At 31.7% G+C, this 21,095-nt stretch overlaps 1 protein-coding gene across 6 annotated transcripts in view; it reads right to left on the minus strand.

Annotated features, from left to right (window-relative positions):
- Window positions 1-21,095, minus strand: part of LOC124544197 (low-density lipoprotein receptor-like) — a 234,395-nt gene that overhangs the window by 202,654 nt on the left and 10,646 nt on the right. For all 6 annotated transcript variants that reach the window (XR_006967523.1, XM_047122681.1, XM_047122668.1 and 3 more), the window contains exon 2: window positions 926-1,045. Coding sequence is in view for 5 of the 6 variants with exons in the window: in XM_047122681.1 (XP_046978637.1) it covers window positions 926-1,045 (120 nt within the window). In the remaining variant the exon portion in view is untranslated. The remainder of the gene's footprint in view (window positions 1-925; window positions 1,046-21,095) is intronic.

The raw sequence follows: 21,095 nt of genomic DNA on the forward strand, positions 1-21,095 counted from the left end.
AATTACGCAACGGATTTTGATGCAGTTTTTTGTAATAGATAGAGTGAATTGAGAGGAAGGTTTTTGTATATAATACATGGACCACTTAGTAAAGAAACACGGATAAATTTAGAAGATGAAGTAAAGAAATAATGATGTCGTAAATAAACAAATTCTGTAGTGTATTTAGTATCAGTATGGCACCAGTGCGAAGCCGGGGAGGGTCACTAGAAATCAATAAAAACAGAAAATTTAAAAAACAATATCGGTCATATAATTCCACATTTAAAATCGAAATTAACCAGAAGCTATATTAAGGCTACGATATTTTTTTTTTCAAATACGTTGAACGTAATCCAAATCGTTTAAAACAATTTATATAAACCACTGCAGGAGTTTAAATTCTAACGAGGTTGCACGTCGCGCTGCGGTGTTCTTCTAGCCTCCGATTGTGGGAGCAAAAAGTTTTTTAATTAACAATATAAATAGATAACCATTTTTTATATTGTCAGTGATAAATTATGTCGGTGACATTTATACATTGGATATTTCGCCTTACAATTCTAAGTAGCATAATTTCGAACTAGCAGAATCGTCTGTTTAGAAATATTTATGACTAGTAGACGCTCGCCGCTTCGCTCGTGTTTAGGGTGTTGATTGACATGTGTTAAGCAAAAAAGTAGCCTATGTCCTTTCTTGGAGGTCAAGTTTACTTCATACCAAATTTCATCAAATTCGGTTTAGCGGTTTGGTCGTAAAAGGCGACAGACAGAGTTACTTTCACATATATAATATTAATACTGATAAAGATTAAAAAGCTTTCAATTTTATATTAAGTAAGGTACAAATATTTAAAGAGTTTATTTAATTGTGGAATAGACTGTACGGAACACTGGTGATAAAGACTCAGATATATTGATGATGAAGATGGTTACTTTCCACCTACCTTTACACTCCTCTATATCTTCATCCGAGTTGTCGCCGCAATCGTTTTCCCCTTCACAGACCCAAGTTATCGGTATACATTTCTTGTTGGCGCATTGGAACTGCTTCAGCGAACAAACATCTGTAAATAATTAATCGATATTGAATGTATTTCTGCATATTACTACCTAACTTAAGCCGACGGCCTCGCTTTTGTGGACTTTTGTTTATTATATGTAGAATCATATTGAAATCTTCGGGTTTTTACAGAACTTAAGTACAACAAGCGATCAGGTACCAATAGTGTTCTATCTTTTCCTATCTATCTATCTATGCTATCAATTCCCCCGTAAAAAGTTGATTTAGAAACATTCTTGGGCGTCTCACTCATACTCTCACGCATGGTACTATTTTTAATAAGATGATGCGTGGCACACCCTGGATTACAAATGGAAGAAGATTTTATCGTAACGTGATAAAATTATCGATTTTCAATGTTAACTGTAATACCAATATTTTTTAAAGGTAAAGTTTTGTCAAAACCAATCCAGTAGGTTTACATGTGATATTCGAATAAAAATACAATTTAAATATTTATATTAGTGTGAGATCGAATACTACAACGGTAGTATTAAAAGTAGAGTTAAATATGTTTAACCCCACTCGTTCAATAATTAAACTAACCTCAATATAGAAGACGAGAAAAAGGGATACACTTTCAGCGGAATAAAACTAAGTTTAGACAATAAACGTAGAAAACGGGAGGCTGTAATAGCGTTCCATATAATTGTTGCTTACATCGAGTAAGCTCGAGATAAAAGCATTCGAACAGAAATGGATCCGTACGTTGAAAATGTAAGCGAGGAACGACTTCGAGAACAATTTAATTTTGTACAGTGGCCCAGTCTACATCAGGTCGCTGCCTTGAATATAAAGAACTGAACGCGATAAGACACGATAGATACAAGTATCTCTGTATTCCGACCATGATTCTGTGAAGGACGTACTGTTTTAGACATTATTAAACATTATGATGAATTGATATCGGCTAATACATACGTCATGTTAAGGAGTATCTTTGTCATGCGAAATAGGAACGCCTTGTGTATTTTATCATCGTTTCGATAGAATTCTAATGTAATAAGATTAAGTCATTTCAATTGAATATTAAACCAGTATAAAAATATGATTCTTGAATATATATCATGATGGAAAATTCTGAACAGGATTAGAGGTTGAAGTTAAATAGACAGATAAGTGATTATATGTTATAAACTAGAGCAACCTAATTAGTCTTGGAGTTTCCAGGCCAAGTACCTATAACATAAAAACTTTTTTAACAACTCATCCCAAAGCTAGCGTAATTACTTTTTATATATTTTTATGTAACAAAAAAGGCAATTTTCATTGAATGGAAATATAAAAATAATCCTAAGATTTTATTATGATATGTAAATTATCTAAATAACGTTAACCTTTAAAAAAACAAATTAAAATTTAGCTATTATAATATTCTAGGTCCAAAACATATTTATTTATATCTTATTTTAATCCGTTCAGCTTTTACGATAGTTACTGTTTCATTATGTTTATTAAATATAAGTTCAAAAATTAATTAAAAAAATACATACCTAAATTCCTTTAACAAAAATAAACATACTATTTATTCAAACCGTGACATAGATAAACATATTGTTATTCATAAAGAAAATACTAGTAGTATTACAAATACAACTAATTTAATTACTTAAGGTCTATTATATTTAATTTTTGTTTTATTCATTTGATATTTATAGTTACCAACATCAAAATGAGCAAATTGTTTTTATTTGAAACTGGTTAAAACTACAGACCAAACACTACTTATACAAAAAAATATAAGCCAGTGTTAAAAAAATATTTCTTCAATCTACATACATGCTTACTAGTGACAAATATTTATTTAATTCACGTTATAAACATGATAAGCATATCCAAGCCTTATCAATATCGTAGATTAATATCGATAAAAGTGGCTATGAGTCTTACGATATTATCAGAAAATAATTTTTACTCGCTTTCATGTCACACAAGTTAAAGTATTAAAACTTATAAAAGGCATGTATTGGTAGGCTTTTTTGTTTAAAATCAAATTAAAGTTAAGAAAGGCTTAATTACAGTTTAGGAATCATCGAATAAGACTTGTACTTTTGATATAAAGGACCTAACTCTTTTTTATTATAGCTATGTTTGGTTTAGTGATTACTTTTCTATTTCTTTTAATATCATAACAATCGTTGCTAATAGTTTAATAAAATGCATTTTATATTTGAAATAGACTGTCAAATTGAATACACCATCAAAATTAAAATGTTATTTCCCTTGCAACTGCAATTACTGGCTCACTCAGTGTTCAAGCCGGACCACAACAGTCCTATTCTGCTATTATCAATATTCCTTGACAAAGTAATACAATTTTAACTATTATCCCTTACAATATCCCATTACTTAGGAATCAGAATATAAAGGGGAAGACTACAAATAAATCGTTTCACTTCTTTCCTCAAGGCCTATTGAAGCCTATCTTGTCGTCAGCAATATATCGTTTCCCAAAAGATATATATCAATACATTTAAACACAGTACAATAAAGAATAAGGAAGTAGCCCATCGAAGTCGTATACATCACAACTGTAAGCAAGAAGAATGAGATCGAACGTATATCCTAAATATCCTTTTGTATGTCCTCCTAACAAAAGGTCTTGGGGTATTAATAAAAAAAAAATCATTGATCGGAATAATGTTAATAAAAGTTTTGTGACGTTTTACTTCAATTGTTCTTTTTTTGAATTGTATTTTGCGAATTTACGATGTTACAATAATTATTTCGAGTACAGTCATCTGAATTATTTAAGCATAGATAAAACTTAGTACTTACTAGTACTAGTTTTATCGTCTACCTACACGTCATTTACTGTAAACGGTACATGACGTGTAGGTATCAATATTTGTAATACGATTTAAATAAAAAAATCTGTTACCTAATTGTAAATTTTCATCATATTTGATATAATATATATTTATCTTTGACTTATTGAATTATTGATTTATATCGAAATCGACTTAGCTTAAGTGATATCTTAGCCTTATTTTTACACCTTACCATCCTGAACCATCCCATATATTTAAAAAAATATATATGCTTAAAATTGAAATTAACAATTTGATTTAAATTATACTATTTTCTAAATGTATTATTATATACTGATGGTACTGATATAACAATTACCTAAGGTCATCGCAAGCACCATAGAGCTTCATAGAGCTTACTAGTATCCAACTCGGGCAGGTGTCTTTTTTGTGCACCTTATATTCACAGAAAGGGTGACTTTCGCACAAATATCTTATTTAAAACGTTAACATTTTTACATACATACCATTAAAATTCGTCTCTGTAGTATGGAATAAGCTGATTAATTATCAGTGTTCCTAGACTTTAGCTAATTGTTTTGAAATTCGTCCGCCAAAACAGTTTTAATAAATTGAATTAAACAATTGAACTTATCCAATTCATTACACATCTGTTCGACTTATTGAATACGAAAATGCGACAGCAAGAGGGACACTAATATAAATTCATTAAATTATGTTTGAGGATACTCTAGTTGAGCGCATGACGGCTAGTGATGGACGCGACCGCACTGACATCCAATCTCTGTAGAGGACCCTCGTGTCACACATTGAGAGCAAATCGTTTAGCTATCGGGGACATAGCTGGCTGTTAAGTGAATAGCCGACGTGAAAGAATACGCTTACTTAGCTTGTTGTAATTTTTTTTTAATTTTACACATCATATTGTTTATGTTGGATGAATTAATAATAATAGTTAATAAGTTACATGCTAACTTTACTAATTTATTATCAATAGCTTTTCTGTATGAGATATAATAAATTAACTAAAATGCAGTTTTAATTTTTTTTTATGTTATAGGTTGTCGGGCGAGCATATGGGCCACCTGATGGTAAGTGGTCACCATCACCCATAGACAATGACGCTATAAGAAATATTAACTATTCCTTACATCGTCAATGTGCCACCAACCTTGAGAACTAAGATGTTATGTCCCTTGTGCCTGTAGTTACACTGGCTCACTCACCCTTCAAACCGGAACAAAACAATACTGAGTACTGTTATTTGGCGGTAGAATAACTGATGAGTGGGTGGTACCTACCCAGACGGGCTTGCACAAAGCCCTACCACCAAGTTTTAAGGCGGAAAAAAGTAATTTGTTAACTTTCTTTGGACGCGATGAAACTTAAATTACAAGTAAGTGTTTTTTTATTCAATATTGTATATCGATGAAATTAAAACGACTTTCTTAATCAATACCCATAAGTTATAACTGTTAGTATGGCAATAGATCTATCACTCCTTAACTAGATGACTCGTCACTTTCAAAACCTCACCACAAATGCTGACCAGAGCTTACCAATCGAAATCATTAGACATTTTTAAGAAATCAAAGCATATGTATTTTCAAAGGAAATCTACTATCAGGATATTAATCATGATATAATATAGTATAGTGTAGTACTAAAGTGAACTCTGTTTTACTTCGCTATCAAAGTACGATTAGCAGCGAGATTCTGTAAGAATTCATTTCGTATCTGATGAAATGTTGATAGCATACGTTTATATTTAATTTTTAAACGTGTATGTATTCGTATATATTTGGTTATTATTACAGTCATAATCGCATACCATATTGTTGACATTTCTCACTCGTACTCAGTGAGTTTCGAGTTTCTTCTTATTGATTACCTCTACAACCCCACATAGACACTTGGGTGAAGGGTGAAGAGGAATCACCTGCTCACAGATGTGTTATACTTCACAGATGTGATACAATATATTCTCGTTAGATAGTCTCCATTGGTAATTGTATCGTCCTCATCAAACACACATATGTGTTTACGTCTTTTGATAACATTTACTTGTACACTACATACAACATTTTATAAATAAATTCATATGTTAGGAAATTGTTTTTAATCGAAATACGCAAAGTAAATTTCGAAAAACTTGAATCATATTATATCAGAACAAAAACGCCATTTCAATTTTATAATAACAAGTCCGGGGGGAGTGAAATAGTCCCAAAATTAAAGTTTCCAAAAGCTGGCTTTGTAGTTATGATAACTTTTCGAGAACGTCTAAAAAATTCCTAGCGAAATCCGATTTTCATAGCCAGACTTATTACAAACAAACCTGACCTGAGCTTTTTTTTTGAGAGCATGTTGTTACCTTAAACGTGTTACACTCAATAGTTATTAAAATTCTAAAGCATTCATTTGAAAATTTTGTTTAAGGTTTCATAGGCATAACAATGTTTGGAGTTTGGTTTAAAAGGTGATAATTTGATTTGTTTTTACGATTAATTTGTCTATTATTTAATTTTACGTAACAACACAAATCTGATTTACCAAGAAATTTAATAACTACGTATAGACATATTAACTCACGAAGGCGCGCCCCTCTATATTTAATTATTATTAGGAGCCTTCATTAGCATGAGTGAGTGTGAATTGTACTTACGACACATCAAAGTGTGCGTAAGACGAATATGAGTAGAGATGGCAAAAACATTCAGATTACATTTTGTTTCAAATTACATACATTAGTAGCAAAATGAATGAATTCTAATAAAGTTGTAAACCACAAATTAAAGAAGGATATCATTATACTAAATCTTCTGAAGTTACAAAAGTCACAACGAGGAACGAGGGCAGACTTATACTGAAGACAGTTATAGAAGTAAGTATATCGACTTCTTCTGAGATAAGAACTAAGCTTCAGGAAGTCTAACGAGTGACGTCGACCCCTAATACCATAAGAAGAAAGCTTAATGCGGCTGGAATAATGGCATACATGCCTCTCAGGGGAGTTTTACTTACTACTAATGATAACTTAAATCGAATTACATTAGAAGTAGCTACAGTGGATAGAACCTGGAGAAAGTATTGAGTATTATTGACCACACCACCTCGATTTTAATCCAGTTGAAACATAGTACAAAATGATTTTTACGAAATAAGTATGTACTGCAATGATGTTGTCAATTCTATTCTATTAATTTCGAAAACTGTTTAAAATAAATATTAGTTGGTATACCTGAATATTACAAAAACGTGGTATATAGAATGCCGTGCCCCAGGAACGATGTATTGATTTATGCTTTGGCTATGTCGGAGACGAAATATTATAAGTTTACCTTTCCTCATCCTCTCGTCGTATCTATTATAATCATCGTATCATCATATTTGAAAGAAACATTACCTATCAAGTCACTATTTCTTTCAAAAAGATTAATATGATTGAAACCATATTGTGAAACAACTGTAAGTACCAGGCCCACTATATTAAAAATATACAAATAGAAGTCACGAGCCTTAAGATTACTATGAAAAAATAAACCAAAGCGTACCTACTAATCGAATAGTATCAACATCAGTTGGTTGTCTAACTTTTCTAACCGCGTGTGATGCGGATCTGAGTCTCCCTACCAGGGACGATAAATTAGGATTCCACTTAAGTTTCGTTTAAACGAATTACCTAAAATGCCGTATGATTAGGTAGGTACATTTTTAATCATTACTGTATCTACTAGATTACTTATCGATGATATTTATTTTAATTTACATTAAAACACTTAAAGTATTTAAAATACTAAAAAGAAAAAAAATGTCATTACTCAATCAGTAACACAATAATTAACAATTAACAATAATTAGAACTACATGGACCACCTGATGGTAAGTGATCACCACTGCCCATAGCCAATAACGCTGTAAGAAATATTAACCATTTCTTACATCGCCAATGCGCCACTAGCCATGAAAATTAACTATGTTCCTAGTGCCTATAGTTATACTGGCTAACTAGTACTTCAAACTATTCGCGGTAAAATATCTGGTAATTACCCAGAAGGACTTGCACACAGCCTTACTACCAAATGTAAGGAAAGTATCTAATTATCATTAAAAACATGTTAAATTTACTTCTCACACACAACACAAATGACGCTAGCACTACTTCAAAGATGAAATTCAAATGCCTTTTCGAACAACCGAAATAGTTTTCAACAATTTACTTCATGAAACTGTTTGGAATATGCTGATATCAATTGAAATTCATTTAATAACTTTCACTTGCAACGAGTTACTTAAAGATCGTCCTCATTTAGTTACTCTAAAACGCCAGTAATGAATTAATTTAATAAATTCTTATCTCTTCCTGTTCGGAGTTTTTCATAATTACAGTTATTTTAAGCATTTTGTTTAATTAAATCCTTTCATTCTAGACATTAAATTAAAAGTCTAAACTTTGGGAATGGCCGTTTTAATTATATCAGCTTCGAATTCAATTAAAAACCGCTTGAATGTGCTTCAAAAATCAAATTACTTAAAATTTCCAGGGGTCCCGCCACTGACTTTTGCTAAATTGATTTTTCGGTATCTTCAGTGGCTTCTTTGTATTTTAAGATAACAAAATCCTACTACTATTATAAAGGCGAAAGTTTGTAAGTATGGATGTATGGATGTTTGTTACTCTTTCACGTAAAAACTACTGAATGGATTTGAATGAAACTTTACCACAATATAGCTTATACATCAGAATAACACATAGGCTACAATTTTTGAGGTTTCTAATAAGAGGTCGTAAAAAAACTCATTTTTTGCGCTTACATTGCAAACGCTGACTGAATCCTACAAGATAGATCAAAACAATGTACTGCAGTATTGTACAACTTAAAAAGGTCTACAAAAAAGTCCGTGATGGTATATGTTTATCTCTTAGGAATAACCCACAATAACCATTTTTTATCCTTTACTTTGTACGAGAAATAATGGCTTATTTACGAAGCGATTTTAAGCGATTACTAGACTAGACGGGACGAACCTGAAGTCCACGCGAACGAAGTCGCGGGCAAAAGCTAGTATTTACATAAAAGTACTAGAACAACAATTCGAAAATGTAGAACTATTGTGTTTTTTTAATTTCAATATTAACAACTGTAATCTGTAATTATCATAAGTTTTGTTTTCATATTAAATGCCCAATTATTTAGAATATTGAATAAATATTTACAACTATTTTATATGAGAGGATTTAGCCCAGTTTAGTTCAAATGGCCCTTGAAAGTTGTAAAACCAGGATTATGGATTTCATAAACATAATTAATTTAAAATATTATTATTTTTTGTGTGAGTTAAAGCTGCACTGGCTGTAGGGTTTAGTGTAGGCCAGACGGATGAATACAATCCCCTCATCAGATATTCTAAAGCCAAACACAAATTGCTTTGGAGGGTGAGTGAACCAGGGTAATTAATTATAGTTGACATAATGTCGAAGCATCTCTGAACAATCTCTAAACAATTTGCGTAAAATTTCAAATGCATAATAAAACAATATATCGCCCTAATAGATTTTTGCTACATCAATCTCAAGGAAACGACATAGTGCATGCATCCAGGATCTATTATGGTGCAAAAGTGTGTTGGCAAACACAGGTGCACTCTCTAATCTATCTATCTCATCCAATGGAACAGTAAATCTGACACGACCGAAAAGGACACAGGATCAACGGCTTTTCAAGGCACGGTAGAACACCTTTCCAACTTCCAGACTCTGAACAATTTCTAACTTAGTATCTTTCGATAGGATAACCCAAAACTTTTTATCAGTCCAACCTACGGTTTGAACTTGTCTTGCCACCAAACCGACGAGGCTCTGCCTTTAATGTAGTTATTTTATGAAGGTATGCTTACAAATGTATCATGGATAAGTCTCTTTGACAACTAAACATGTCAAACGTAAGAAGCAAGCAAAATATCTCGTACCCGACAAATGTCTCGTTTCTCATTTTAAAAAAGTAGTTTTAATGTAATTCATTTCAATTTTGACAACTTCCCACGCCAGCCATTAATAAAAAAAAAATTGAGGAAATTTACACACCTCATCAAATCATATCCTGTACCCTACCAATCAGCCACCTACGAAAAGCTTCAAAAATTATCGTCAACGGTGATTACTTTTAAACGTTTGAAGGTGTTACATTACTAACATAAAATAACTGATTTGTGCCAAGTACCCTGAGTTGGAAGTTGTATTAGGGAGTTCCGCGTAGTACATTTAATTTGTAAATCCGCATCAAAGGGGCACGTAACTTCTCCAAGGCAATGTGGATAAGCAGATGATACTGCGGCCGATTCAAATCGGAAACTGGATAAATGCTCCTCAGCCACTGAGCGGGGGTCCTGTGGTTGAATACAAATGGAGCGTTTATCCCTAAAAGCCAATTTGTATGCAAATTACAGGTCCGTTTAACTATTCTCGTTAGTTGCTCATTTTCGGTCCGTCTGCATTTTCAGCTTGCTTTGATTCTAGTTTATGTCGTTTTGGTTTTATTTTATTTTTATAGTAGATAATATTTTATTTTAAAATATAATATGATAACAGTCTTTTAAAAAATAAAAACTATTTAAATAGCACATAACAATAACATAGCAGCAGTCGTACGTCATCATCAAATCTTCTCGAAATTTCAATCGATGAGAAAAGTTTTACAGATCCGCGTACGATGGAATTAAGCCCTTATATTCTCTTTAAATCAAATAAAAACTAAATAAATATAAATATACTTGTAAACTATCATGAATAACATTGAGTGACATTACTTCAGAATTTAAATTCTACCCAGAAATTTTAAGACAGAAGTTTTCATACAATTATTTTAAGTAATTTATAAAACGAAACCATATTCAATCATATATTTTGCAAGAAAATAACGGTGCCCCGATACGGGTCGTATACACATTTGACATAATTAGACAAATTCAGATTTCCTCTCGATGTTTTTCTTCAGCGCCGAGCACGAGGTGAATTTAAAACAGAAATTAAGCAAATGAAAATTTAATGGTGCCCGCCTGGGTTAGAAGCCGAAACCATTGCTTGAGACGCACGCGTTCTAACTGGACCACCCCGGTTTACTGTAGAGATACTGCTAGATATTTCCTGCTTATTTATTCAAATCACTGTTAAACGTATGAAAAAAATTGAAGCAAAATATGGTAAAAGAGACTTTGTTATAACGTGATGCATTTATTACAAGACATTTCTTCAAACACACCCTAGATGGGAAAAATAATAACAGGGACATGACCAAAACATAGTTCCAGTTCTTTTTTATTTATAGGTCATCACCACCGTCATTATCATTTGCTTCTATTAATTCTTGTATTTATTTATTATATTTATTACAGTAATAACAGAAAAAAATTGACCTTTTATAGGTCGATTCCTTTTCAGTTATCCCACTGATAGACTATGACCTCCTTAAAAAATTTAGAGCACATTTTCCTGATGCTCCAATGCAGATTTTTTTTCGACACATGCTAGTTTTTTGGGAATATTTTCCGTCATCACTGAGCATGAAAATGATATGCAAATATAAACAAAGCAGGTGAATCTCAGTAGCTTCCCATTGAGAAGACAGTTTGGATTGGCGGCCTCTAGTCAGTCATAGCTGCTAACCTTGACCGACTGCAATGTCTTAAAAACTCCATTCAGATCTCTCTTTATACACATTGCTTGAACACATTCACCTTTTTTCAGTCTTCCATGCATTTAAGCTTAATTTTAATTTTATCACTGATTACTTATTTATGGTAAGTTTTTATTTAATAATATACAGGACGTTTTTTTTGTTGTAATGTCTATAAGGTTTTAGTAGAAAAGTTTATCCGCATAAGTATATAGTCTATTACAACCACAAGAGGCCAAAATCAGATTAATAACATTTGACTGTGAAGTGACGCGTTATCATTGATGGGTCAAGAGCTTGATTAATCTATGACATTCATTATTGATTATATAGATTGACGAAAATGGAGTTTTGAGATAACGTCGTTAAATCTGATATCGGAACTTCGGAAGTAAAATTAAAGTGGATATAAGTAGTTAATAGTTACATTGTCTTGTTTTGAATAAGGATATATTAATAATAAAATCGTAGTAGTGAACAATATAGCTGAGTTTACTAGCAATTCGCATGAAATACGTAATTTACGTCAATTTTAAAGATGTGTTTATTTTTATTCCTACTTTGATGGGAATAAGCAACACTATCTTCACAATCCACGTTAAATCAACGAGCATTTAAGCTTTATTTAACAAAATAATTAATAACATTAAATGCTTAAGTATATACAAATGTGAACTACAATTATACGTGCATTAGTGTGAGTAACCCACGGACTTCAAAATGTCTTAGTTTTCGTAAGATGACTAATAAAAGAACATAATAATTATATTACATTCGTTAATGCAATCCAATATTTCGATGCGAAATGCGCGCCTTCTTAAGTGATCAGATTTATAAAACCCAGTGGAGTTTTATAGGTAAGTCAATAAAAAAACGAATGTTTTATTTTCGTTAAAACATTTAACAAAAGAATAATTGTATAGTCTCAATTTCGCTATGAAATATTTGTAAACTTTTCTCATTAAAACTTTTCTTTTGCTAATACATGGAATTCATTTTTCTTCCGTAACAGTTTGGCAAGTCAGAAACATAATCTCGCAAATCGTAGATATAAAAGAAACTTGCTTTCACCCGTGGTTTTTTTCTCTTTTAATTCATTGGTCATAAAATAGCCTGTATAACCTTCCTTGGAGTTAATAATAGCAACAGACAGACTTCCGATTTTATAATATTAATAATAAATTATTCTAGTTATAACCCAAAATATCGAGTAAATATCCGTCCCGTCTTCACACAAATACAATAAGGCTTTATATACTCTACAACTTTAAGATTGAAAAACAAACATAAATAAAAAAGACATATTCTTGTTTTTGCCTCTTAAAAAGGTTTCACTTTTCGATTTTTTTTTTCTTTTCATACGCATACATGGTAGACATAACTTTCTCTTAAATCTCGATGTTAATTGCTGAAAATCACATCACAATCCATAGCCCATTTTAATCCATAGCGAATTTATTTTATACTAACTATGTAAAGATAATATACAAATATGTTAGCAAAACCATAACCTAATTAGCACCTTCTCTATAAATAAATTAGGTAGGTAATTATGGAAAATATTGCGTACGAAGGCACCATCTGGTATTATCATTATCCTTATACAAATAAAAATAAAAGCTTGGTCTACATCTACGTACTCAATCCCAAGTGTAAATAACGCTCAAAGAACTTATGGCCAGATTATTTCTTTTATTAATTAGTATTAAATAAGGATAACATTATGTAAATAAAAGCAAATTTATACATATTTCATTCCTCAGATTTAAAACAATAGGTTATGTTTATGATCTGTGTTTCATTAATTAATTATAATTTATTAGAGTCGAAATACTGAATGATTAAATTCAATTACTAATGGTAGATTTTAGTTTACAGTGTTGTTAATTATAACATTTTTAGCACAATTTATTGATACAATATTTCGATTATTTTTAAGCTACATTTATTATTTATATGTGTGTGTGTGTATGTAAAAATAATCTTGTATATTCCGCAGCTAGTATATTTAGCATTCAGTAAAATCTAAATTGTGCTATACTTTTAAGTCTACACAATTATATTGAAATTTAAGAGCTTACTAATATTATAATTTTAGTATATCATTTAGGGAACTGTAACAAGTATTTGGAAATTTATTACAAAAAAGGAGCTTGCAATTTTAGAAAGTGATATACGATAATAATTATTATATTATTGAGATACAAGTATCAAAATGGCGTATCGCAGTATGTCAGTTACGAATATTTAACGAGTGAGATACGAAGTGATTTCTTACAGAATCGCATTGTATTTATATATTTTTTACCGTTTCAAGTAACTAGGTACATATTATGATAACACTGACGAACGAAAAAAAAAAGATATACAGTACTAAAAAGTACGTTTTGTTTCATAATTATTTAAAAAGATTGTTAATAATTTGATGTAAGAATTTAAATAATTCAATCGTATTAGAGAGAACTAGTAATTTTTAGCTAAAACTAATAATTGTACTTAAATATATATTTTATAAATAGAAATACGTCGCCACAATTTGACCAATATAAAGTATAGTAGTAAAGTAACAGGCTGTTTTAATATTTAAAATTTCCCACTGCTGGGATAAGGCCTCTTTCATTAAGGGTTTGGAACATATTCCACCACGCTGTTCCAATGCGGGTTGGTGGAATGCACATGTGGCAGAATTTCGAAGAAATTAGACACATGCAGGTTTCCTCACGATGTTTTCCTTCGCTGCCGAGCACGAGATGAATTATAAACACAAATTAAGCACCTATATATTGGTGCTTGCCTGAATTTCAAACCGCAATCATCGGTTAATATGCACGTGTTCTAACCACTGGGCCATCTCAGCTTGACCAATATATTCAGTCCCTTTTTATAATAAACAATGAAAACATATGCGACAATATTTTATATTGAAATGCGTGTAGACATAAAAAGAACAGATATATACTTTTTACTTAAACAAAAGCAGAATATTTTAACAATGTATTACATTTTTTTTTGGTTTACTCGTCCTACACAAAAATGGAAATATATGCGTCCCAATGAAAAAAAATCTTTCACAAAGGTAATTGAAATAGTACAAACGCAACACATCCAATCAGTACCTCTAACAATCTTTTTGAATTGACGGAAATACTTTTACGTTCCCCCATAAAACTGACCAGCAGTTTGGGCTGAAGTGAATTATTCTATTTAAAATTATTTATAAAAACTTAAACGAAAGAGATAATTATTTTAACTAGTATTCGCCCATTGGTCTTAATGCGACATTAATATTTTAATGAAAAATGTGTGTAAACATTTATTTATTCAAATGAATAAATAAATGTTGGTGAGTGTTGTAAATACAACACTCACCAGAAGTAACATTAGTTATAATATTAAAAAAATTCATAAAAAACTTAAAAAAACAACACAACTTCTATTTTTTTTAATGGTGTCACAACAACTCAATTCCTTTTTTCTTTAATTATTATTAATGGCCAACTATATATAGCCTTTGTAAAATGTAATGAAAAAAATATATATCTTTATATTAATCTACTAAGAATTGACTCACGAGCAAATAAAAATGTTTAAAAAAATAGAAGAATTACATGGATATAAGCATTTAATTATATTCATTCAAAAAACATTACATTTTGTAGCTATCTGGGAAATGAGCTATGTAATATAAAGTGGTCACCAAAGCCTCTAGACACTGGCACAATAAGAAGCAATAGACATTGCTTACATCATGATAGCGGAAGCAACCAACTGATGTCCTTTGTGTCTGTAGTTACACTGGCTCACTCACCCTTCAAACCGGAACATAACAATATCAAGTATTCCTGGCGGTAGAATATGTCAATATTGTGATTATTCAGCACGAAAGCGTTAGTATATTCCTTTGATAAATGATGAACGCAACAGTACATATAAAGCTGGCTTTAAACCGTATCACTTCAGTTCAACAGAAGTTGATCACGCGAAGTGAAATTATTCAGAATAAATTATATTAGTTTACATGTTTTCTTTCAGTTTTGTGGTTTTATCTTTCAACTAAATATTGAATGGATTTAATTTGAACCAAGTGTGAAGTGGTTAAACCGCGTTCATCTTAAACGATGATCGCGGGTTCAAATCACGCAAGCACCTCAGAATATTCATGTGCTTATAATTAATTTGGTACTCGGCAGTGAAGGAAAACATCGTGAGGAAACCTGCATTTCATAGAAGTTCTGCCACATGTGCGCACTGGAACAGCATGGTGGAATATGTATCAAACCTTCTCCGAAAAAGGGAGAGTTGGCCTTAACTCAGTCTACACTATCGATGAAACAAAAAGACTAAGTGTAGAATACGTATATAAAGTTGAAGATTCCAAAATAGATATTCAAAGTGATTAGTGTAAATGAAGCTTAAGAGTTATATGATTTGATAACATCATTCAATAATAATTATCTAACCTCACGTTCGTATGCATTTTCAAGCCAATCATAGTCAAATTAGCAACCGTATTATGTGCGTAAAATAATTGTAATAACGACACAGATATAAATATGTTTTGTTTGTAAATATATATTCATAATGAAAATGAATTTAAAGTAAAAAAAGAAAAAGTAAAGTACACCCTGTAAATTTCCCACTGCTGGGTTAAGGCCTCCTCTTCCGTTAAGGAGCGGTTTTGGAACATATTCCACTATTCCAGTGAATTTTTTTTTTTTTTCAAATTACAAAAGTCATTAAAATGTTCGGTGCCACAAATGAAAAAAATAATTTCGTACGCAAAAAATAGTTTTGCTTACTTTATATAAAAAAATGTGTTCAATACTTATATTTCGTTTTGTATGTAGCTCGAGTTTTTTAAAAGCTTTATATAATCTACAGCACAATACCTGGGGGTATGAATGGAAACCCGCTAACAGCCGCGCAATGTTTTGTTAAAAACGTAAACCAGTTGAACACAGTTTGACACTTTAATCTAATCCTGACTCACCTCTCGAATTCTATACGAGTAAAATACTCTATTCATGTGTAAAATTATGCATGGTTGCAGTTTATAAATGTTAAATTAATTAATTTGACTAGACTAAGATTGTACAGTGCGAATGATTCACTTTTGATTTATATTACAAGCTGAGGCTGCGGATTTACACTTTTTTTTATGACATAGGAGGCAAACGAGCAGGAGGCTCACCTGATGGAAAGTGACTACCACCGCCCATGGACATCTGCAACACCAGGGGGCTTGCAGGTGCGTTGCCGGCCTTTAAGAAAGGAGTACGCTCTTTTCTTGAAGGTTCCCATGTCGTATCGGTTCGGAAAAACTGCCGGTGGAAGCTGGTTCCACAAAGTGGTTGTGCGAGGCAGAAAATGTCTAAGAAATCGCGCTGTTGTGGATTTTCGGATATCAAGGTGGTGCGGATGAAACTTCGAATTTTGACGAGACGTCCGAATTTTCATCCACCGTCACTTTACTAAAAAAAATTAAAAAGTAGCTTATATCCCTGGGAATCAAACTATCTCAATATCAAAATTAATCTAAATCAGCGGTTTTAGCGAGAAAAGGCAACAGAGTTACTGATGAATTTATGATATTAGTATAGATAACATTTTAAAATATACAAACCGTGCATTTGTATGTCATGTATGAATTAATTTATAAAACATTAACAGTAAATATACTAATTAAACATGTCATCTATCAATTAATTAGATATTTAAATTAGGTATTAAAATACAGTGTAGTCTAACGTCTTATAACATATTAGCGAGCCGCCCCGGCTTCACACGGATGCTATGCCGATACTAAATTAAACTACAGATTTTTTTATTTACGATATCACATTAAAAACTTCTTAAATGATCAGTTTTTCTTTACTATACTGTCCATTATATACAAAAAGCCTTATCTCAAATCACTGTATCTATTAAAACATTCGTATCAAAATCCGTTGCGTAATTGTAAAGATCTAAGCATACATAAAAACAGACTGGTAAGCGACTTTGTTTTATACTATGATTGTGCGAACACTCCATTTTAGTTTAGATTTTTTTTAAACTGTATCAATAGAAACAAAACTATGTAGATTATTTAGCGATTAATTTTAATCTAAGTAATTATATTCAAATTAATGTGTCAAGTTACAAAATAATTTAGAATACATCTTATGTAATTAATACGAAGCTGACGGCATTATTAATAAATTTACTGTGTTATGCTTTAACGTAATTCGCTGGAAGCTAATTAGAATCTTACTGGATCGTTTACGTCGTCAATCATTAATCATACGATCGCTGAAACCAAATTATTAATGCTTGAATGTATTGTAAGGACAATTAGGTCCAGGTATCACACTTAATTATCGCAAACTTGCTTCATTGGACGAATTCAATATTTATATTATAGATGGAAAACGAAAAGAAAGATCACCTGATGGGCACTACGGACATCTGCAACGCCGAGGGCTTGTAGGTAAGTTACCGGTTCATAATAAATTTATAGGCTCTTTTCATGCACATACCTAAGGTATATGATCGGAAAAACCGCAGACAATTGAAGATTCCACAGAGCGATTGTGCAAGGCAGAACATACCTAAAAGGCTTTTTATCCGAAAATAATTTGTAACACAAAAACAATTAGTAAATTTCCAAGCATCAGTATTAAAATAGATCGTAATTAAAATGACATAACACCAACAAGGAATAACAGTCATATATACCACAAATGATTTCTACGTATTTAGTAACCACACTCATGACGTCACGCACTCTAAACATAGGCATATTATGACAACTACATCATGCACACATGCAAAAGTCATACTCAGCATAAAATTATAATGTAAACCTATATATCTATTCACTCATTAAGGCGTGCCCCTTCACGTTAAATTATCAATGTGAAAATATCATCTAATTTATTTATTTTCTTACATTAGTCATCTCACACACTAGAACACGTTGTTAACACGAGCCTTACTCATACTAGCGCAAGCCAGATAGATAATACAACGTGAAGACGCACACCTTCATGAGCGAGCAAATCTATAGCAAACATTCAATTTTATGGTGATGATTATTCCATGGGTATATTTTGTAGTTATCATCGCATACTTCTGTTTAATGTTGTGTGCGTGACGCCATATCTCTGGTTACTGAACGCGTAGAATCATTTGTAATATTTTACCTTTATTCCTTGTTTGATGTTAAGCTATCTTTTTTCTGTTCTGTTTAATATCAAGGCTTTGAACTGTTCTTGCGTTACAAAAAACATGTTTGAACTGCCAATATTAATAAAGGAACATGAAGTCAATGTGACCTATGAAGTACTTTTGAGTGAAAAGATCTATTTGACGTTGATAAATTTTGACGATGTTTGGCGAACTATTTATAAAATACCGTCATCTATAATAATTTCCATCATAAAAAATATTAACCGTTCTTTAAACACACATGCGTCACCGATCTTGTGAATAACGATGTTGTGCCTCCTTGTACTATTCTTTAGCATTGCATAGCGGCATAGAATATATGCGAGGATAGTACCTAGTTACCTACACAGAAGGATTTGCACGAAGTCCTATCACGAAGAACGTTAAAAAAAACAATTATTTTTTAATTTTTCACCATCTACTCGCGACTATGCAGCTAATGCTAAGATACTTTAATCACAATAAAATTCTTAATTTAAAATTAATGTTTATTTTGTATATATTGAGTACTATTGTAAGCTGATTTGTGCTCCCATCCAATAGCAATAAAGGTCATAATAGATTGCATTGACAACTGTCATAGTTTTGAACACAGAAAATAATAACTTATCGAAGATGAGATATCGGATGTTAATTAAACAATTAAGGAGACATTACAAGGCATACTTTGTTAGTATAATTAAAATATGGCCGTAATGCCGCAGTGCTGACGACCATACTTAGTCGCACTCATATTTGCCACCCATTACCATTATCCCCTTAAAAGCGAACGCTATCCGACTACTGCATTTGAACTGAAATTTTTAATTCCGTTTTTACAATTCCGTTTCTAAAAGCGTGTATTTTCCCCAAACGCTTATCCTCTATGCTTGTTGTCTCGTGCCGTTATCTAAAATTTCCTTTTACGCTTTCAAAAATGTTCCTTTAATTAAGGCTAAATAATTCCCCTTTTAAGTTTCGCTGAAAACTTAAACGTGAATGCAGAAAGGAGTTCGTGGTCGGATGAGGACATCGTATTATATATAGGTATATTTTTATACTGAACTAGGTACTACCCGTCACAACTTTTCTTAAATAACAAAGGATTTATCTAAAAAAATTATTCAGTTAACATTTATCGGACAATTATGAAATTCTACAAAAGTAAATATTTGATTCGAACAATTAATTTTAATTACATAACCTAATCTTTGTTAATACAACACTTCGTGCAATAAATGCTTCTAAAAAGATCTTCTGAACATATTCAGAAACTTCTTTGAATAAAGATAAAACAAAGCTCGTGTTTTGCGCTTCTTGGAAGCACCGACCAGCGCTTCAAACTTCAACACTTACAAACAATATTCAAAGCGCTCACAATTAATAGATGTTGGAAACCAATTGACCGCTACACGAACAAACGTCTGATGTGAAACTAAAAGCAAAGTAAAGACGAACCTATTGTTATTGTACGAAAGGTGAAAATTGTGTACATTTTATTTTCGCTTCAAACAGTGGCCATTCTAACCCTCGCTTATCGAACAGCTGCCTATCTACGAATATCATCATAGAATAGTAACAGTAGGCTTAATGACAATGGTCCAATACAAGATCGAGGTCAACGTCGAATATCGTATTGGAATGTTCAGAAGAGTTAATTGAACCATCATTAGAGATCTGCCCAGCTGGCAACATTGTAAGATATAGGAGTATTTGGCTCATTATTGGTAACATCAAATTTAACAATAGATTGTTCGAATTTTAAATTTGTTCAAAAAAGGAATTCCCAATCGGGTTGTTTTTTTTTTGTTTGTTGATTTCGAACTCGAATTTTGATTATTAAAGTATTATGAGTATTTAAATGATATTTCGTTTATTTATTAATATATAATTCTATTTATATATTTAATTTGGTCACATTTAAATATGAAAAAAACAACCCTATGGTTACAAGTGAAGGGTTAGTAGAAAGAAGAACAGTAAATTGTTTTTTTTTATGGACTCTTTTCGAATTTTATTATTAGATACTCTTTGTTAATATTTTAGTATAATTTAAATAAAACTATTTATAACGGATGAATCGCGTATATTAATTATTTTTAAACATCCCGACGTTTCGAGCACTTTGCAGTGTTCGTGGTCACGGGCAGACTAAGATGACATTTGTCTATTTGAAGAACAAAGGAAATATTATTAACAACTACCGCCAACGATTTCTCAATTGATATCTTGAGTAACGTTCCGGTTGCACGCAGAAGGCACTAACTGTATCTTTAGGTCTTGCTGTCTGTTGGATTTGGGATTTCAAATTTTTAATAAGTGGATCCCAGGTGTTAGAAAGTCTCCAACCATCTTCTCTATTGAAGTTCGGATGTTTTTGAATTTCAATAGCCTCGCGTATCATTCTAGGAATGAATCTGTG

The sequence above is a fragment of the Vanessa cardui genome, chromosome 1 (assembly GCF_905220365.1).
Source record: "Vanessa cardui chromosome 1, ilVanCard2.1, whole genome shotgun sequence".
NCBI classification, from domain to species: domain Eukaryota; kingdom Metazoa; phylum Arthropoda; class Insecta; order Lepidoptera; family Nymphalidae; genus Vanessa; species Vanessa cardui.